This window comes from Nomascus leucogenys, chromosome 4, assembly GCF_006542625.1.
Source record: "Nomascus leucogenys isolate Asia chromosome 4, Asia_NLE_v1, whole genome shotgun sequence".
NCBI lineage: Eukaryota > Metazoa > Chordata > Mammalia > Primates > Hylobatidae > Nomascus > Nomascus leucogenys.
In genome coordinates this window covers 107,916,236-107,939,021 of record NC_044384.1, presented here as the reverse complement: position 1 = coordinate 107,939,021, position 22,786 = coordinate 107,916,236, and the positions used below count along the sequence as shown (strand labels likewise).

The 22,786-nt window shown below is 38.8% G+C and overlaps 1 protein-coding gene across 3 annotated transcripts in view; it reads right to left on the bottom strand.

Annotated features, from left to right (window-relative positions):
* Positions 1-20,726, bottom strand: part of ANO10 (anoctamin 10) — a 272,195-nt gene extending 251,469 nt beyond the window's left edge. For all 3 annotated transcript variants that reach the window (XM_003256932.4, XM_030812012.1, XM_030812013.1), the window contains exons 1-2: positions 20,558-20,726; positions 3,447-3,596 (exon numbers count right to left, since the gene is read on the bottom strand). In XM_003256932.4, coding sequence (XP_003256980.1) covers positions 3,447-3,585 — 139 coding nt within the window. In that variant the 5' untranslated portion in view covers positions 3,586-3,596; positions 20,558-20,726. The remainder of the gene's footprint in view (positions 1-3,446; positions 3,597-20,557) is intronic.
* Between the last annotated feature and the right edge of the window lie 2,060 nt (positions 20,727-22,786).

Below are 22,786 nucleotides of genomic sequence, written 5' to 3'. Positions count from 1 at the left end.
TGGAATAGAAACTGGTATAACCTTTTTTTATTAGTTTATTTATTTATTTATTTTGAGACTGTCTCACTCTGTCGCCCAGGCTAGAGTGCAATTGTGTGATATTGGCTCACTGCAACCTCCACCTCTGGGTTCAAGTGATTCTCCTGCTTCCGTCTCCCAAATAACTGAGATTACAGGCACACACAACCACATCCAGCTAATTTTTGTATTTTTAGTAGAGATGGGGTTTCACTGTGTTGGCCAGGCTGGTCTCGAACTCCTGACCTCAAGTGATCCACCCGCCTTGGCCTCCCAAAGTGCTGGGATTAGAGGCATAAGCCACTATGCCTGGCCTGGTATAACCTTTATGAAGAACCATTTGTCAACATTTTGTTTTGAAAAAGAGCATTTTTCTCAGATGTTTGGTGATCTTTCATTATATGTTCATGTTTAAGAAAGAGGCTCTGTGAGGCTAAATGCAACTTCTGAGGGCTTATATGGAGCTCATCAAAGATGGCCTTTAATGTAAGGTCTTCCTCCCCTCCATTAACCTTTCCCTTTCAAATTGTTCAGGTGATTCCTTTGTTATTTGTTTTCATGTCATCAAATAACATGCTTACAGAGCTATTTCTTGATTTTTCAGTTTTAAGCATTGAAGATGAGGATTTTTAGCTCCCTTTCTTTCTTCACCATTTCCATTCATCATTCCCACCACCTATTCTCACAGTATGGTTAAGTCATCCTTTGGTTTCATCAAGTCAGTATGTGATTATGACTACATATGTTATTTATAGCTAAGCCTTACAGTATGCTATGATTTTCCTTTGTCATACTTTCCATTTTCCCAAAAGTTGCTGTCTTGTTTTATCATTTGCTTAGTTTATTATGTACCTATCAATAATCCAGTCCCCCAAGTTCTCTGCCAACTGTCTCTCTCCTTGATCCACTGACATGAAAGATAACCTATCAACATCATCTTCTTGGAGAACTCTTTCTTCACTCTGCCCTCACACCTCACTTTTCTTTGTTCTCTTTCTAGAACTCCTTTTATTCAGATGTGTACCTCATTAAAGGTAGTCCTTTAATTTTCTTATCATTTGTTCTCATATTTTCCAATTCTTTACCTTTCTGCTCTTCTTTCTTGGAGGCTTGTCTCAACATTATCTTCTAATAATTTTACTGAGTTTTTACATTTTAACTTCATATTTTCACTTTATAAGAGCTGCTTTTTTCCTAAAGGATTTTTATAATATCCTATTCTTGATTTATAGATGTTATATCTTTTCGTAACTCTGAGTGCTGAGATTTTTATTATCTTTTGGTTTTCTTCTTCTGAGTAGTCTGTTGCTTTTATCTGTTTAGTTTTAGATTTCTCTTTCATGTTAGGAATTGTTCTCAGATGTTTGGTGATCTTTTATTACATGTTCACGTTTAAGAAAGGGGCTGTATGAGGCTAAACAGACGTTCTGAGGGCTTAGATGGAGCTCATCAAGGATGGCCTTTAATGTAAGGCAGTCTGGTCAAATAATTTTCTGTTAGCAACCCCCTGATTTCTGCACCTTTAGTTATTTTGTCTTAAGCTGGTCAGGTTCTCCAAAGAAAGACTGTCCAATCTGCTTCCTACAAGGTGTGAATCTTGCAGCCAATATTTTGGAAACTGAATTAGGTATGTGAGTGGTGGAGTCGGGGAAAGGGGAATGGTATTCAGTATCTTATTTTCAGTACAGAATCTGTGCCTTCAACTGCGCATAGATTTCTATGCCAAAAACCATGTATCTGACCATCTCCAGAGAATAAACCTCAAGTCTTCTGCTGGGGTTGTAGAATATGGAAGGGATTTGAGGATCTATTTATTTTTAATTGACACATAATAATTGTATATATTCATGGAGTACATAGTAGTGCTTCAATACATATAATGTAGAGTGCTAGATCAGGGTAGTTAGCATACCCATCATCTCAAACATTTATCATTTCTTTGTGTTGGGAACATTCAATATCCTCCTTCTAGCTATTTGAAACTCTGTATTATTTCTTATATGGATCTCAGCCAGTTATCTTTTCTTCTTGGTCCTACTTTTATCCCCCCCTCCATAGATCTAGTGTCCCTAATTCCTGAGTCATTGTGGGTATTGTGCAGAGTAAACCAAATTGCATCTCAACTTCCTTCCCTGTCAGCTTAACTTTTGGCTTTCTCAAATCTGACAAGTCAGTAACTATTTAGCCACCTGTTTGCTAGCTTCCAATTTGTGCTGCTCTAGTATCTTCTTTTTTTTTTTTGGTCCATGTGACTTCAGTCTTTCATATATTTTTAAACTATTTTATTATTATTGTCAATTTAATAGGAGGCTGGAAGAGAATCAAAGTAAACATAAGTATAAATCCACTCCCTTCACCTGGAAGATGCAGAACACTTTTTTGGAAAGATTTTTTATGATCACCCAAAAAGTGTGGAAAGATGCCCATCCCTTGTGTGTCCCTGAAGGCACACAATCGGCAAAAAGATGGCTGGGAATACACTGGAATCTTTCACACTGAAACACTATATAGTTCCTAAATCACAAAAATTTTAAAGAACAGACTCAAGTTCAGTGAAATGCTCACATTTCAGCAAGCAAATACTCCTGTTTTTAAGTTTCCTTCTGGTTCAACTGTTTGAAAAAAATTTTAATTCCACTTTGATTCCAATTTTATTCTTAAGAAACAACTTCAGTTTATAGTAACAGTTTTTTTTTAAAGAGTCTAAGTCTAGTCCAGTGTTCAGAGACTTTCTGCAGACTAAGGTGTTGTTTTGTGTAGTTTACAAAATACTTGCTCATGTAAAACACTAAAACACCCGCTGCTTTCTCACCCAGACTGGGAACCCATGTCACCTTTCAAGAGAAGGCTAAACCTTGGCATCTTAAGTCATTCCTTGCCACTGCAGAAAGTACTGCCATAGTGTCATCTAACCCTTTCCTTTACTTTTACAGTAAGTATACATGATTCATTTGTTCATGCCATGCACTGCTTTGTGACAGCTCTTCCATGTACTTTTCTTTATTTTGAATTTCTTTCTATCCTGATGGTAACATCTTTGCAGGCACAGACCATATTTATCTCTCCCTTAACACCATAACTGGCACACAAAGAGCATACAATAGATACTTGTCCATTCATTTGACAAATATTTTTTAAGCACCTACTATGCACCAAACACTGTGGTAGGCATACTATTTAGAGCTATGAAGAAAACCACTCATGCTGCTTTCAGTTTAATGGGAACTTAAAGCCTCCTGTTGATTTAGGACCTCCTTTCAAGTCCCAGATAGATAATAAAAGGCAAAAAATTTAACATTAGTAAATAAAATATATCAATGAAAATTATAAAACACATTTGCAAATACATTTTTAGTGTACAGTGCACAGTGACTGAGCATACAGTGTGGGAGGCCAGACTAAGTCTGAGCAGTGACTATTTTACTCACCTCCATCTTTTTTTTTAGCTATAATTCTGTTTTTCAGCCATTCTTTGGTTTCTTCTTTGACATCCTGAGCAAGTTCTATGACCACCAAAGGTGTGAAAGAACTCTCAGAAGTATCCAAAGCTGAAAAGGTCACTTTCATCTTTGACAAATCTGCTGAAAATTAAAATAAAGAGTGAAAATGGGTTGTTATTATGGCAAAGAGAAATATGCTATAGACTTCATTTTCTCTCAATTATACCTAATTCTGGCTTCCAAGATAAAAGCAAATTTCTCACAATTCAGATGGGTTATATGACAGACTCAACCAATGGTTCAAAGTACATGTGTGAGCCAAGCTTTGGAAAGAATGCCATCCTTTTCTATAAGCAGCTCAGAATGCAGAATAGACATTTGTGTAAATGAAGGATAACGATGTAAAATGTGCTCTCACACAAGCGGAATAAGAAAGTATTTTCAAAGAATGTGACATCTGAACAGGATTCAGAGGAATGAGTAGGAGTTTGCCAGATACACAATGAGAGGTATCCTAAGTAGACAAAATTATATTTGCCTAGAAAATAATGATGAAAAAACAGCCAAGAGGCTCAGAGAAATACAAATGGTTAGGTATGGTGGGAACATTAACTTTGTGTAGGAGGAAAGAAGGGTGGGAATGAGCTGGTATCCAACTAGGGTCCCAGATTACAAAGGAAATGGGCTTTGTCTAACATACAATGGGAGTCACCAATTCATTATGAGCAGGGAACTGATGTAGTCAGTAGGGAGCTATTACAGATCACAAAGGGTCAGCCTAGAGTGTGGGAGGCCAGTTAGGGAGGGGGCCATTAAAGTAGTCTAGAAAAAGCTGATACTGGTCTGAACAATGACAATGAAGAGGAAAGGATAGCTCGGGGTTAAATCTATAGAAGCACACAACTGGACTGAATATAACTACTAAAAAAAAAAAAAGACAGAAAAAGAAAAATGTTAGTGGGTAATGAGTAGTCAGGGTGTAATTATATGGAACTCTCTACAGTACCCATCTCAGGTAGGCAGAACCACTACTATACATTTCCTCCAAAACTACACATCCTCAAAGTGACACATTAACTATGAACACAAGCCAAGACTTCCACTTCCAGGACAGCAGATTAAAGGGTTCAAACTCTTCTGCTGAAGACAACTAGACAATATACACCCACACTCACATAAATATATATGTGCATATATATGTGACACCACAAGTGGAAAATTCCACACATAAGTACTTAGCACAAAGTTGATCTCATGCACAAAATTATTTAAAACATTATATAAAATTACTTTTAGGCTATGTGTATAAAGTGCATATGAAACATAAATTTCATGTTTAGCCTTGGGTCCCATTCCCAAGAGATCTCATTATATAAATGCAAATATTCCAAAATGTGAAAAAATCCAAAATCTGAAACACTATTGGTCCCAGCATTTTGGATAAAGAGTATGTGACCTGTATTTTTAAAAATTTGTGAATAACAAAAAGCCAACTAAGCTGGGCATGATGGCTTACACCTGTAATCCCAGCTATTTTGGAGACTGAAGCTGGAGGATCACTTGAGCCCAGGAGTTCAAGACCAGCCTGGGCAACATAGCAAGACCCTGTCTTTAAAAAAAAAAAAAAAAAAAAAAAAAAAAAAAAAAAAAACCCAAGGCAGTGGGAAATAATGGAGTCCAGAAAGCTAAGCACTTGCAACCAGTTTCTCTGGGGCCTCTGCTGAGAGGGTGAGAAGCTAAGCAGGACTTCTGGTGGCCATGGGAGGCTAGGGGACAAAACGTGTAATTAGTAGAGAGCCCACCAAGGAAGACAGTCAGATAAAATCCCCACTTTGAACTGGGATCTGAAAAGGCTACATTCTAAACATAATAGTGAAGGAGAATTAGATCACCCTGATAGGAACTAAATTCTAGGTTTGCATCATCTTAATCAGGAGAAAAGTTACTACATATGAAAATGAACAATAGTAACAAGCAATAGAAACAAACACATAATAGATCCAAATAATGTAGGTGAAAGGATTTTAAAATAATGATCATATAGTCAAAGAACTAAAAGACAAGATTGATAATTTTGGCAAAGAACTGAAAATTATTTTTAATGGAAATTCTAGAATTTAAAAATATGAGTCAAAATTAAGAACCCAAGGAAGGCTTTATAGAAAATCAGACAAAGCTAAAGATAAAAACCAATGAATGATAACACAGGCACAAAGAAAATATCTAGAATTAAGCCCTGAGGACAAAAAACGAAGAAAACACAGTAAAAAGAGTAAGAGACAAGGAACTACAAGGAACTAAAAGGGGGAGGTATTAGAGTATAAACAATATCTGAAGAGAGACTGACCAAGAATTTCCCAAAGCTGACAAAATATACCAAGGCACAGATTTAAGAATCTCTATATATCTCCATCAAGATAAATAAAAAGAAAAAGCATAGTAAAACATCAGAAAAGCCGAGAGAAAAATCTTAAAGCAGAAAAATAAAGACAAAGTACCTTGAAGAGCAATAATTAGACTGAAAGATTATCTTCAGTGTCCCAATATTATGGCTACTCCAAAATTGTATACTTAGTCAAAATATGCCTTAAGAATAAAAGAGAAAAAAAGCCATTTTCAAACATACAAAAATTGACCCTGAGACAGGGTCTCACTCTTTTGCCCAGGCTGGAGTACAGTAGCATGTGCCACCATTCCCAGCTAATTTTTGTATTTTTTGTAGAGACAGGGTTTTGCCATGTTGCCTAGGCTCATCTCGAACTCTTGGGCTCAAGTGATCCTTTTGCCTTGGCCTCCCCAAATGCTGGGACTTCAGCTTCAGGTATGAGCCACTGCACGTGGCCTTTGTTTTTGTTTTTTTTTTTTTTTTTTTAGACAGGGTCTTGCTCTGTCACCCAGGCTAGTCTGGAGTGCAGCGGTGTGATCGTGGCTCACTGCAGCCTCAAACTCTGGGGCCCAAGCAATCCTCCCACTTCAACCTTCGAAGTAGCTGGGACCACAGGTGCGTGCCATGACACCCAGCTAATTTTTTCATTTTTGTAGAGATGGGGTCTCCCTATGTTGTCCAGGCTGGTCTCAAACTACTGAGCTCAAGCAATTCTCCCTACTCAGCTTCCCAAAGTGCTGGGATTGCAGGTGTGAGCCATGTGCCCAGCCAAGAGTGTTAAGACGGAAATGATTGCAAACGATCTGGCATCTGGAACATAGCAATCTTATATTTAGTGAACAGACAGCTTTCGTAATATAGGAACTCCTCTACTGCCTTTTAAATTTAATTTCCTCTTTACTAAATTTCTCTTTTGTTGAATTTCTTACTACATATAAGACACTGTATTAGGTACCTACACACACAATTCTATGCAATCTTCCTAAAGCCCTATAATTTATACTTTAAAAACTAAGAGGAAAATTGAATGAAGAAGTTACTTTGTTAAGCTCATAGTAAGCAAGAAGTTAGTTTCCCATGATATACAGCTTTAAACTAGACAAAATAGAATCATTAGAGATATCCAAATTCTATATGTTTTTACCTACTAAATGAAATCTTAATTTTGAATTGTCTACCATACAACCCTGTTGAAGATGAGCTAAACAGTTCAAGATAAAATGACAAAGTGAAACCATATTACAGAATCTTCTGACCTAAAGCAAAATTAAATGTATAAAACAAGTAAAACAGTGCCCAAATATTAGTAACAAAAAATAGTCAGCAGCCAAAAAGTAAACCTCAAGCCAAAATCATGACCAACTGAAGACAACACCAACAATGAACTGATAACAAAGGATCCTTCTGACAATTTGGAGAATTCCAACCATTTATGGTCATACATCACTTAATGACAAAGAGAGTTCTGAGAAATGGGCAGTTTCACTGTTGTGGAAACATCATAGAGTGTACTCATACAAACCTAGATGGCATAACCTATTACATACCTAGGCTATACAGTATAGCTTATTACTCCAAGGCTACAAACCTATACAGCATGTTACTGCACTGAATCCTGTAGGCAATTGTAACACAATAATATGTATTTGTGTATGTAAACATAGAAAAAGTACAGTGAAAATACAGTATAAAAGATTTAAAAATGAATACACCTGTATAGGGTATTTACCATGAATGGAGCTTGCAGGACTGGAAGTTGCTCTGGGTGAGTCAGTGAGTGAGTGGTGGGTGAATGTGAAGGCCTATGACATTACTGTACACTACTGTAGACTTTATAAAACACTGTACATTTAGGCTATACTAAATATATTTTTAAAAGTTTTCTTCACTTTATAAACTTTTTGATTTTTCTGACTTTTGTAATAACACTTACAGTAAGATACAAACACATTGTACAGCGGTACAAAAATATTTTATTTATATATTTATTCTAGAAGCCATTTTCTATTTAAATTTTTTAAAATTTTTAAACTTTTTTTTAAAAACTAAGACACAAATACATTAACCTAGGTCTACACAGGGTCAGGATCATCAATATCACTGTCTTCCACCTCCACTTCTTGTCTCACAGAAAGGTCTTCAGAGGCAGTAACACACACAGAGCTGTCATCTCCTATAACAATGCCTTCTTCTGGAATACCTCCTGAAGGACCTGCCTGAGGCTGTTTTACGGTTAACTTTTTTTTCAATATAAGAAGGCGTACACTCTAAAATAATGATTAAGAGTATAGTATAGTAAATACATAAACCAGTAAAAGTGGGTTCATTATCATTGTCAGGTATTAGGTACTGTACATAATTGTATGTGCTACTTTTATGCAACTGGCAGCACAGTAGGTTCGTTTACACCAGCATCACCACAAACACATGAATACTGTGTTACACTACGATGTCACCAGGTGACACGAATTTCTCAGCTCTGTTATAATCTTATGGGACCATCATATATGCAGTCTGTTGTTGACCAAAATGTCATTATCCAATACATGACTGTACATGCATGTGTCTGCAAATTAATCTTTATAACACTGTCAGGCACAGAAAAACAGCTAGATATTTTAGTAGATTGCTGAATTAGACTTCAATGAACTCTAGAAGTATACCAGTTTTATTTTATGGACACTAAATATCAGTAATCCTCAATAATGTATTTAATGGGCAATTAATAAGTAGTCCTTTCCAATCTGTAAAAATGAAAGCCTATGAAATTGTTTCCTATTGACTGAAATGAACCCCAAAAGAACCTGCATTTTTAGGATAACTTCAGGAGAATATCAAGAGAATCTTCAAGACCTTGTCTAAGGTTTCTTGTCTAGTTCTCTACCCAATCCTTTTTCCTTGCTTCCTGTGGCAGAGATTTGAGCTATCCTCTGAAATCCACTCTCCCTTTCTTTGTCTAAGTACACGGCTAGGCTACATTTTCCACACAGTTGGAGTTAGGTGAGCATTAGACTAAATTCTAGACAATAGTATGTGAGCAGAAGTACTCACAACTCCAGACCAAGGCTTTTAAGGGAGTGGTTCTATCTCTCCTCAATGTTTTATTTCCCTTTCCATGGGCCCCTGAGATACTGGGGAAATACAAGACAGAAAAGCATGGCTTCCTAAATCAGAAAGGAGTTGAGCCACCTACCAATCCAGAATACCTGCCTTGAATAGTTACATGAGTGAGAAATCTATTATGTTTGAGCCTATTACATATGTCAGGATTTAAACAATACAACAGTCTAGCTTACTCTGATGAATAGTATACAATCCCTCTGTCTTGTTTTGTTCTAGTGATTTGGACTTTGGTTAATTATGTCTAACTATTAGAATTGGTTAAGAGCTTGATCTCTGGAGACAGACAGACATAAATTCAAATTCAATTCATGACCTCTCAGTTATGTGACCTTAGGCAATTTATTTATCCTCTTCCGTAAAGTGGGATTAATTAAAAGTACATGCCACACTGAATGGTGTGAGAGGAAATGAGAGACATGTACAGCACAGTGCTTGCCACATAGTAGGCATGCAACAAATGGTAGCCTTTTTATTACCGGCTACTAGTATAAATAGAATATTAAAACTCTGGAATTAAACTCTCCTCAGAGAAATTCTAGTCAACTCTGATCAAGTTTTCAGCTCTAATCAGCAAGAACAAATATGATAAGGCTGATAGTAAAATAAGTAGCCATAGGGTAGAGGCAGTCTACCTAGTGTGTCAAAGATACTCTTGTTGGAATAGCCCAAACTTGCTGTTAAAAAATATTAATAACACTTTTAGATGCACAAAAAACAAAACACTTCCATTTAAATTCAAAGTTATCATAGACTCTTTCCTTGGTTTCCAGAATGCTTTCTTACCTTGATTCTCTCCCTACCTCTAGAATCTCCTTTTCCTTCTGGCCTCTTCCACCACTACCTGTAAAAAATATGCCCAAATCATCCCTCCTTTAAGTGCAGTGGAACAAAGAAAATTAAATATTTTATATATATATATATATATATATAAAATATATATATAATATATATATAAAATATATATAAAATATATATATATCATATATATAAAATATATATATGATATATATATAAAATATATATATCATATATATAAAACATATATATGATATATATATAAAACATATATATCATATATATAAAACATATATATATCATATATATAAAACATATATATATAATATATATAAAACATATATAATATATATAAAACATATATATATAATATATATATTATATATATAATATATATAAAATATATATTATATATATATTATATATATTATATATATATAGCCCAATATATATTATATATATAATATATATAAAACATATATAATATATATAAAATATATATATATTATATACATATACATATATTATATACATATACATATATTATATACATATAAAATATATATATAATATATATAATATATATATAATATATATTGGGCTATATATATATTATATATATTTTATATATATTATATATATATTTTATATATATTATATATATATGTTTTATATATATTTTTTATATATATGATATATATTATATATATATTTTATATATATGATATATATCATATATATATTTTATATATATGATATATATCATATATATATTTTATATATATGATATATATCATATATATATTTTATATATATATTATATATATATATTTTATATATATATATTATATATATATATTTTATATATATATATTATATATATATATTTTATATATATATATTATATATATATATATTTTATATATATATTATATATATATTATATATATATATTTTATATATATTGGGCTATATATATTATATATATATTGGGCTATATATATATATAATATATATATATTGGGCTATATATATATATTATATATATATATATATTGGGCTATATATATATAATATATATATAGCCCAAGAAACAATCTCAAGACTTTTGCCTTCTTTCTGTATTATTTCTCCCTCTAAACCCTCTTTCTTTCTCTTAAATTCAAACTCTAACCTCTGTGTTGCTGTCTTTGCAATCTGTCTCTAGTTTTGTCTTCTAAGCTGAGCTCCCTCAGGAGTTTCCAACACTGTTATCTCACTAAAACTTGTCTCAATAAAACCAAAACTAGATATAAACTTCTCCCCAGCCTCAGCTTCCTTCCCAGTTTCCCTACCTTTATCAGCTCTGTTACCAAGCTTGCAAAATAGTGGAGCCAACCTGGAGACATACAAATGGAGTCAGTCACTTAAGGCTTAAAGGCCTTGCCCTAAAATGTTTTTCAGGTGACCCTATCTAACCCAGTGATTCTCAACCAGGGCAATTTTCAGACTTTAGACTTACTTATTCTAACTGTGCACTTCATACAAGCTTTAATGACTCCAAAGTATAAAGGTAAATCAAACTCAAGGGAACAATCACAAAGGAGTGGCCAACACTGTATAACATCTTTCTTTTCTTCAGTAAAAATCATAATCTTGCAGCAATCTGATTAAACAGATTCAGGATATCTGGCTTGAACCATTCAACTTTTTCTTTCCTCTAACAGAGCTTAGGTTCTGTCAGGGGCAAAAAAGGCCTTCTAAGTGAATGTTGGATTAAAATTATACTCCCGGCTGGGCGCGGTGGCTCACGCCTATAATCCCAACACTTTGGGAGGCAGAGGTGGGTAGATCACCTGAGGTCAGGAGTTTGAGTCCAGCCTGGCCAACATGGTGGAACCTCGTCTCTACTAAAAATACAAAAATTAGCCAGGCGTGGTGGCGCACGCCTGTAATCCCAGCTACTCGGGAGGCTGAGGCAAGAGAATTGCTTGAACCCGGGAGGTGGAGGTTGCAGTGAGCCAAGGTCACACCACTGTACTCCAGCCTGGGTGACAGACAAAGCAAGACCCTGTCTCAAAAAAAAAAAAAAAAAAAAAAAAAAATCAAGTTATACTCCAAATGTATCGGGAATGCTACTGAAAGATACCAGCCAAATCAATATTCAACATGCTAGGTTCAATGAAGGAAATCAGATCAAGACAAAATCTAGTGGTCACCTCCAAATAGCTAATAATGCAGTCAGAACACTTAATGCATAAAAATTTTGGACCAGGCAATGGGGGACGCATGTTCTACAAAAGGGAACAATGTGTAAAATCAATGAAGCAAGAATAAAGACAGCACGGGAAAAGAACAATAAGAAGACTGGCCTGACCAGAGCAGAGGGGCTACGTTTTATTAGATGCAGCCATTTAAAGATAACAATAGCTATAGTTTATATCTGATCCAATGGCCAGTACATTCTTGTAGGTTTCTGAGCAGAGGATTTTGTGTCAGAGTAATACGAATCTCAGTAAGTAAATCTATTGGTCAAGAATATGGGTATTCTTTGTGGTATTCTTTTAACTCTCCTGACTGAAATTTTTCATAATAAAAAGCTGGTGGGGGAGAATATTAACCTACTAGTAGAATACAGAGGCTGGGTTCATCACCTTCAAAGTGGAAATATCAAATACAATAAACACTTATCATGTGCTTACTATGAGCCAAGCCAAGAGAGCCGAAAGGTACAAAGGTAAATAAAGTCTACACCTTGCTTTTGAGAAGCCCTTAGTCTAGTAGCAGAAGCAAGCATGCATCAAGTTATTCTAACACATGGGCTAAGTACAGTAGCAGGAACCCAAAAAGTAGGGGTAGCCTCAGGAGAGGGCACTGTCTGGGAAGGGATGATGGGACCCAAACAGCGTTCAACTTAGACTAGATACACAGAAAACCCCAAGGTTTCCAATCTTGGATATGGGAAGAATAACTATGTGTGAAAAAATAGCAAAGTTGGAAAGAATGTCTAGTTTAAGGGAACAATAAAGTGTTCCACAGAGTACGTGGGGACATGCATCAAAGGTCAACGTTTTTGAACATTTATGCATTGTTCAATGTGAGTAATAAAAGGACAACCTTATTTATAATAACCAGATCATAAAACAATTTTGCTGAGAACTAAAAGCAGGTTTCCATTCTAAACATGTATATGAGCACTATCTACAAACTCATATATTATTTGCTCACTGATTATTCTCATTTGAGATACTTTATGCCTTTCATTATGCAAGGCACAACCTTAACAATATTTGCAATATGACAGACAAATTTCACTATCCTTAATATACAAAGAGTTCTTACACATCAACAACAGAAAATAAAAAAAACATAAAAATACAACTCATAAAAGAAATATGCCAAGACACATTTGAAAAGATGTCCAGAGTCACCAATTTTAAAAATGCAAAGTCACAATAAGACACTTTTCCCTTTTCAAATCAGCTGAAGCTAAAAAATGGAAAGAACCCAGTTTGGGGATAGGTGTAGAAAATCTAACATTTTCACGCATTGATGACAGATGTCATAATTTGATATCACATTTCCAGAAAGCAGAGAGGCAGCAAGAAAAATAATACTAAACATTCATATTCTTCAACATAACAATGCTATTTCTAAGAATTTATGCCGAATTCTTAGAAGAAAACTAAACTATATATATATATATATAGGTTCATTACTATTTTTTATGGAATTTATCTCAAAAAGATAATTAAGCCAAATATGCATGTAAAAGTTCATTACAGATTTTTATTTATGCATTTATGGCAAAAAACAACTTAATACTTCAATGTCCATCAACAAGAAATTGGCTAAAGTCTGGTACAAGAATGCAATAGAACCATTAATACTGAGATACAGACCCAACTCTATTTATTAACATGGAGAGATTTCCTAACACATTGTAAGGTAAAAAATGTAAAGTATGATCATATAAATATATATAATAAATACATAGTAATACCAAAATAACACCAGCTATCATTTGCTAATGATTTACTACATGCAAATGTGCACTGTAGCCCAGTGTACATTTTTGTGTGAATTAATCCTCACCCCTTGAAGAAGAAACTTTAATGCTACCATTTTACCGGTGAGAAAACTTAGGTAAAAGAGATTAAATAGATTGTCCAATATCTTGAAGCAGCAAACAGGGGAGCTGGGACTCACAACCAGACAGCCTGACACCAAAGTCCACATCCTGAAGCATATGTATATGCACACATCAAGCTATTGTGTGTGTGTACGTCTGTTTACGTGAATAAAAGCTGCATCAACGGCTACTCAGATATATTTCTCCAAGTTGTTCTCCCTAGGCAGTAGCACTTGGGATAATTTTTATTTTATTACTTACTTTTTTTAATTTGATTTTTAATGATTGGGTATTTTTTATAATCAGAAAAAAAAGTGGCTCTGTATTTGTAAAATAGTATAGAAGCCTCACATTTTCAATAGCAAATGTAAAATACACACTTCAGTTAAAGCCAAATTTCATATATATATATATATATATATATATATATTTTTTTTTTTTTTTTGAGACAGAGTCTCGTTCTGTTGCCCAGGCTGGAGTGCAGTGGCGCGATCTCGGCTCACTGCAACCTCCGCCTCCTGGGTTCAAGCAATTCTCCTGCCTCAGCCTCCCGAGTAGCTGGGACTATGGGCGCATGCCACCACGCCTAGCTAAGTTTTTGTATTTTTAGTAGTGATGGGGTTTCACCGTGTTAGCCAGGATGGTCTCGATCTCCTGACCTTGTGATCCACCCGCCTCGGCCTCCCAAAGTGCTGGGATTACAGGTGTGAGCCACCACGCCCGGCTGCCAAATGGTATTTTTTAACTATATGATACAAGATATTTTGCTTTTCTTCACCAGATTAAAAGCATGCCAACCTTGTATAAAAGCTATCTAGATTTAAAATTTGGTTTTTTCTGAGGAAAGGTCACATACTCAACAGTTTGTGAAATAAAAGGATCCATACATAAGCATATCATCTTCCATCCAGCACCTATCCAGGAGATTGCAAAGCTTCAGAGAGCTGGACAATGATAGACTCTTTAAGAGGGGAAGGAATCTTAGAGATCAGTTAAGCCCTCGCTATCATGTTACTCAGACCCAAAGTCACACCACCAGTGTGGCAGAAGCAGAACTGGAATCCAATGCTCTTTGAACACCACCATGCCATCAGAAGACAACCTTTTGTTTTTTCTTTTTGTGAACTTACCAGCCAATAAAGTCAAAGCCCATATTATGCCCTCATCATCAAAAAATAACACTAGCCTTGCTACAATCATGCAGGTGCATGCTGCAGCTCAATAATAACCTCAAGACCAACACAAGTGCTGGCATTGCCTGGCTTCTGCTTTAAGCAATGAGAATCATGTAGGTAGAGGGAAGACAGGCTGCTGGGCTTTTTTAGTGGAAGCTGGTAAGCCTAGCCCCTTTAAGGCTCCAGAACATAAGATGCTCTTGGAGCTTTGAACACTGCAGTGACACAGTCCACAGTAAGAACCAGCTCTGCTCCTCTTGTGCCCATTTTCAGTCACTCTACACTTGTGCCAGCCGTTATGCCACAGTGCACATACAGGCCAGCTTACTTAAGCTGTCTCTTCTTTCTATCCCTGCAGTTCCATCCAGGGGTGCCCTCCGCTCAGGAAATGTCTGTCCCCATATGGTAATCCCACCTGGGTATGTCCACTCCTCAGGAAATTGCCTGTATAGTAAAACCTCTGGGGATCCCCTCTCTTTGGGTTATTCCTGCCCCTCTCTGTGTTTTTTCATGCAGCAGGGTTATGGATGTGACAGACTTCCATCTTGCAGTTCCCTGGCCAGGCTTGCTCCAGTCTCTCTTCTCTAATTAGCTGGCTCAATGACGTAAATATCAAGTGTAAGGTGTAAAGTGGTGGAAACAAGAAGCCTCATGGCAGCCTTGGCCTAAACTGAGTTCTGGAATCTACTTTTACCAGAGGGTCTTAATGGGAACTTGCTCTACCATTACCAAGCAGACAAGATGAAAAAGTGGAACCAAAATACCAGACGGGGACATGAAGGCTTTAAGTGTTCCCGCAGGTGTAGCACAAACCTTATGGCTCCAGTTGGGGCCAATCTAAAAACAAACAATGATTTGACTATACAGACTTCCTGGGCACCAGAGGGTAGAAAGATTTCTGCTATTGCAGCCAATATCCTCCTTTGATCGGGACTCTCAGCCAGGACAGTAGCCAGGCTGATTATAAGGCACAGAGCAGCCAGGTTCCACACAGGCCCTGGGGCATGGGATCATGAGACAGCGATCCCAAATTGTGTTCTTTATCATGTGTTGAATTGCACACAGGGTCAAAGAGAGACCTACAAATAAGTTAAATTCATGTGGCTTTTACATTAACAACTGGATCACTGGCCCACAAGAGGTAAAGTCTGACCATTGTGGTCAAGACGTAGAGAAACACACTGTGAGTTCACCATGGAGAGGTCAGGGGAGTGTGTGGAGAGTGGGGAGTTATTTTAACAAGGATCAGGAAAAGAATAATGGATTCTTTATTCTGGGGATTATTCTTTTCCTGAATTTGGGTAAAGAAAAAAAAGTCAATGGAATTATCACAAACTCAAAGGTTAAGAAGGAAATGCATAACACTGTCTTCAGAAATCACCTTATATCCAGATTCAAGGAGAAACAGGAACGAAAAGTATTCTCAGTTATGAAGCAGAATAGGAAACACTTCAGTAAGAGAAAAATGAAGGACTGCACTGCTCAAGCTGGAAGATGAGAGGAATCTCCATAGGACAAAAGTTGCAATTTTAATGGCCAGGCTAAAAGAGGGCCAGGCCATCTCCAGAGGACCCGAGATGCGGAGACACTACTTACCTACAGGCAGGCAGTTAATGGTGAGAGCAACTGTGGGAGCCTCCCTCCTTGTACCTAGGGCAGCTGCCTCGGGGAGTTACACAGATGTAGACAGACGTGAGAATGGAGAATCAGCCCCACATACACCCATCCTTACTATAATAGTTTCTCAGTAACACAGATAACTTACGGAAGCTGGTGAGGACCACTCCCTGAGGGAACTCCATGCCCTTAAGATTCCACAGGAAGGTACAGGAGAGGTGAGACACAGGATACTGAAGACAGTCCTGCCACAACAGCCTAGGCCTGATTAGATGCTGCACTAACCTCTGCACACAATCACTTAACTGAGTCTAGCCATGGAAGCACCAGTGAGGAAAACAAGAATATTTCCTCCTCTCACTCATGCCTCCATCTACTCTCATTACCCCAGATACTGCCAAGAGTTTGCTTGTTTTGGCTAGAATAATGTCAGAAATATACTGTGGCTTCTTAGTAGAAATGCTCTAGAGGCTGTGAGGTTGCCCTGGGCTGAAGAAGTTCCCAAGACACAGACCTGTAAAACTGGGACAAGTTGATCACACTTGGTAAAGAGTAAAGGCCATTACTCTTTCCTCCAAAAGACCCAGGGACTGGAGTCAGCATCTGGCACTCTGCTTTTTGAAAGATTCCCACTGCCAATTCATAGACTAATAAACGAGATAATAAGCATGGATTACTCAGATCATGCTTTCTAGTCTGTAACTCCCAGATGATTTAGAAATGGCATATAAAAGTAATTAAAAGGCATCTTATTAGTTATACATCTTTTTTTTTTTGAGACAGAGTCTTGCTCTGTCGCCCAGGCTGGAGTGCAGTGGCGCAATCTCTGCTCACTGCAAGCTCCGCCTCCCGGGTTCACACCATTCTCCTGCCTCAGCCTCCCGAGTAGCTGGGACTACAGGCGTCCACCACCATGCTCAGCTAATTTTTTTTGTATTTTTAGTAGAGACGGGGTTTTGCTGTGTTAGCCAGGATGGTCTTCATCTCCTGACCTCGTGATCCGCCCGCCTCGGCCTCCCAAAGTGCTGGGATTACAGGCGTGAGCCACCGTGCCTGGCTATGGTTATACATCTTAATCAATCAGTAGTCTATTCATATAGAAAAGGAAGATAAATATCCCCTTCTAAGGGATGGGTTTTGGATATGAATTCAAGGGAGATGTGTGCTTTCTAGCAGGCCTGCTTCACTTTACAGGTCTACACCAGGTCATCCTGTTTAGGAGGATGCTCAGGTTAAAAGAGGCTAAGGACACATGATGACTAAATACAGTGTAGGATCTCAGACGGGATCCTAAACATTAGCGGGACAATTAGTGAAATTTGAATAAGGTCTGTAGATTACACTAATAGAATTGTTTCAATGTCAATTTCCTGGTTTCAACAATTGCACCATCGTCATCTTAGATGTTCACATCTGGGGAAGGTGGGTGAAGGGCATAAGGAAATTTGTACTATTTTTGCAACTTTTTGTAAATCTAAAATTATTTCAAAACAAGAAACTTTTTAAAAAGAGCCTCTTCTAGGGGCTGGGCACAGTAGCTGAGGCCTGTAATCCCAGCACTTTGGGAGTCTGTGGCGGGTGGATCTATTGAGCTCAGGAGTTCAAGACCAGCCTGGGCAACATGGCGAAACCGTGTCTCTACAATAAATACAAAAAAAAAAAAAAAAAAAAAAAAAAAATTAGCTGGATATGGTGAAGCTCTCGCCTGTAGTCCCAGCTACCCAGGAGGCTGAGATGGGAGGATCACCTGACCCCAGAGGTCAAGGCTGCGGTGAGCTGTGACTGCACCACTCCAGTTTGGGCAACAGAGTGAGACCTTGTCCAAAAAAAAAAAAAAAAAAATCCCCTTCTGCCCAAAATTCCGTAATTTCCTAACACATACACATAAAAACTCATACACATTAAAAATAACAGTTTTTGATTCACACATGACATGAGACTTATTGTGAGCTTTTAACCATTAAAACAAAGGTTTATTGCTTATAAAAACAGAAGGCTAGAGACAATTTAACTGACAGATGAGAAATAGGCTTAGTACAGCTCTCATGCAAGCCATGACAAATATATCTATTTGAGGAACACTGATTTTTCACCTCCAAGCACAGTACAAGGCACATAACTCTAATATTTAAAAAAAGAATGAATCCACATGATGAATGATTATACAAGCATTTTCAAAGATGTTTAAGAAGAATTTGATCCACAAAAATGCTAAGTGAGAAAATGTAAGGTGGAAAGAAAAAGCAAAAGTACGAAGTAATATAACAATATTACCCCAATTATGTAACAATACTACCCTAATTTTGTGTACATTCGTATACACAAAAATACAAAAATTAGGAAGAAATGCATCAAAATGTTATTACATGTGGCAAAACTACAGATTTTAATTTTCATCCTTACAATTTTCTCTGTCTTCCAAGTTGTCTACAATGAAAAAAGTTGGCCGGCACGGTGGCTCACATCTGTAATCCCAGCACTTTGGGAGGCCGAGGTGGGAGGATTACCTAAGGTCAGGAGTTCAAGACCAGCCTGGCCAACATGGTGGAACCCCATCTCTACTAAAAACACAAAAATTAGCCGGGCGTGGTGGCAGGCGCCTGTAATCCCAGCTACTCGGGAGAATCGCTTGAACCCGAGAGGCGGAGGTTGCAGTGAGCAGACATTGTGCCACTGCACTCCAGCCTGGGCGACAGAGCAAGACTCCGTCTCAAAAAAAAAAAAAGAAAAAAGTTTCAGTGGGTTTAAGTGCATATACACACTTCAATTTATCAAGACTTTTCTATGCCCTTCCATTATTTTAGATCTTTCAAATTTCATTCCTCTGCAACTCTACGATTCTTTCAGCAACAGCTGTTCAGAACAGATGATTTACTTTCCATAGCGAATTTTAAACTGTTTATCATGCAGAATGGGCCCTTAGAAAACATCTAGTTCTCTAGATTTGTATGACTTTAAATTAAAAGTAGACACTACAAAGTGGATTTAACCGCTTTAAACCCCCACAGAATTAGATTTAAACTCCGCAGGATTTAAGGCAATATGATACAACTGTGTCTTGAGTCTGAATAAACCTCAGCTGTACTTTTCCCAGACTTAAAAAGTACAGCTGAGGTTTATTCAGACTCAAGACACAGTTGTATCATATTGCCTTAAATCCTGCGGAGTATAAGGTTTTACAGAAGGCAGCGCACACCAATGCTGGTGGAGGCACCCAGAAAATCAGACGCTGTCTGTAGGGGAGAACCCCATTCCATCCACGTTTCTCAGGTGTCCCAGGCACTAGCCAGACAGGTATCTATTATTTAAACTGTACAATATGTCCCAGTCAAAAGCCTGGAAACCCAGTCACCTCGATGTGAGCATTATCCTGCAAGCCCGCTCCGGCCAAACCTGCTTGGAAACAGCCTAGTCCGCCCTGATCCCCGGACTGCCCGGGAAGCAAGAATCCCGGGCCCCGCGAGCTGGCCCTTCTAAAAACCACCCTTCACTCCGCTCCGCCGACCACTCCACTCACTGCCTCATACCCCAGAGCGCTGAGGCCCCCAACATCCTCCATCCTGACTCCACCAGCCCAAATTTCCGCCTCACCGCGTTTCTCTCAGGACTCAAACCCTCGCCCCAGACCCATAATCCCCTCCACAAACCTCTTCCCTCCCCTGCGACCGCCGCTCCCCGCAACACCTTCACTCATCCCTGCCCCCACAGCCCCCGCGCCCATCCTGGTCCCACTTCCCATCCCCAGCGGTGCTGGCACCGGGAGGCGGCCCGGGAACGCAAGGCGGCGACCGGGAGGAGCTCCTGGAGCCTGCAGCGGCCGGGGCTCTGTGGCTGCAAGGGGCCGGGCTCTGCCGCGGACAGCTTGGGGTCCGAGGTGCCCTCCCCGACTCACCGGCCGCCGCAGCGCTTCACGTCTTCGGAGGCGGGCCCGAGAGCCGGCGAGAACCGGAGGCCGGGCGAAAGAGCGCTCGGTGCGGGGGGCGGGCCAGGCCAGTGGCACGGGCGCCGCCGAGCGCTGGGCGTGGCGGACGCGGCGGGGCCTAGACGCGGTCACACGTAGGAGGGGGCGGGGCGGCGGCATGAGAGGCGGGGCCTCACTGGGCGGTCGCTCCGGGAGGGGCGGAACCGCGGTGGGAGGGGCGGGGCCTCACTGGGCTGTCGTAGTGGACTAGAACCTAGAACCGGTCCGAAGAAACAAAAGGCAGCCCTGATTGGGCTGTCGCCTGGAACAGGAGCCCAGGCCGGGAGAAAGGGAGGGGCGTGCCTAACGTACTGTACCACCCATCGAGATCCGGACGGCAGCGGGAGAGGCGCGGCCGAGAAGGCAGAGGCCTGGTTGGGCTGTCACTCCGAGCCAGGGCGGCATGTCGCTGGGCTCTCCAACCGAGAGCGGTCGGGGCAGGGGAAAGGAATACACCCCTTCACATTTCCCTCTTCCATCTCTTAAAGACCAGAACCTAATTTTCTGGTCACTTTCAGGTATAAGAACAAGTCTCATTTTAACTGTAGCTCACTTTCAAGTTGTGAAAAACGCAGATCCTTTTATAACTAAAACCTAACATCCAACCACAGCCAAATCCCAAAACCCTTGCTCCTCCTAGAAATCGCCAGACACTTTAATCTCTTTCCACCTCCAGGCTCAGGGTCTTTGCCCCAGCCATTCCCTCTGCCCAGAAAGCTCTTCCCTCGGATAGCTGCTTGGCTCACTTCCTCACCTTCCTCAGTGTTTGCTGGGCTCTCACTTTCTCCCTGAGGCACTTTCTGACCATCCTACTAAATACCTGTTCTCATCTCCTCCTCACCCCACCATTTCCCTACCTGCTCTCCTATTTCTTCTGTCCACCACACTTTTTGACTTTTTGTTGTTTTGAGATGGAGCCTCGCAATGTCACCCAGGCTGGAGTGCAGTGGTGCAGTCTTGGCTCACTGCAACCTCCGCCTCCCGGGTTCAAGCGATTCTCCTGCCTCAGCCTCCTGAGTAGCTGGGATTACAGGCGCGCACCACCACGCCCAGCTAATTTTTGTATTTTTTTGTAGAGACAAGGTCTCACCATGTTGGCCAGGCTGATCTCGAACTCCTAACCTCAGGTGATCCGCCTGCCTCGGTTTCCCAAAGTGCTGGGATTACAGGTGTGAGCCACCGCGCCCTGCCGGCTTTAAGTGTTTTTAGTTACCCAGGGTCTACCACAGTCTGAAAATAGTTGAGGCCAGAACAATAAGATATTTGGAGAGAGAGAGAGAGAGACCATATTCACCTTTTATTACAGTCTATTTTTATAATTGTTCTATTTTATTATTCATTGTTGTTAATCCCTTACTGTACCTAATTTATAAATGAAACTTTATCATAGTATGTATGTATGTGTAGGAAAAAACATAGTTTACATAGAGTTTTATACTATCCTCAGTTTCAAGCATCCACTGTGGATCTTGGAATGTATCTCCCACAGATAATGGAGGATTATCAGCCCCAATGTTTAGAGCAGTGTTAGGTCCATAGCAGACAAGCAATAACTCTGAAATGAAAAATTAAAAAAATGAATGAACATTTTCTGCCTCCATACATCCAGCTTTGGCCAGATCAATGACTCAGCAAACTGTAGTGGGGAGAAGGCTGGTCTGTTCTTTACTCCCCACCCTTCTCTGGGTCTTCCAGTTTCCAGGCAGGAGGCAGGGAGACTAAAAGAAAGGAGCAGAAGATAGTTACTTGGTAGGAGCAGTTTGTCATTCTTTCTAGACCTCTGATGCTATCGTGGCAGCTCACAACATTATTAACCAGTTTTCGTGCAGCTATCTTTTTGTAGGTCCTGTGTGGTTATGTTCAGAGGTTCTCTCTTTCTTCTGAAAATCAGGACAAATTATTTATGAACTTCAATAAGTTTAGACATGAATTACTCCTTAGACTTTTGTTTTTAAATTGTACTCTTCCTATCTTCTCATCCTTGAACTCATGGCCATCCTCCATATAATTTCATTTTCTGATATTTATGTGGCTGGAGGAATTAGGAAAAAAATTGAATGGAAATATAAAAGTCGTTTTCTCTTGGATAGTCTTATTTCATCTCCACAATTAACAAATTAAAACTTTCTGTTAAGTATAGCAGATTGTTGGACAGCATAA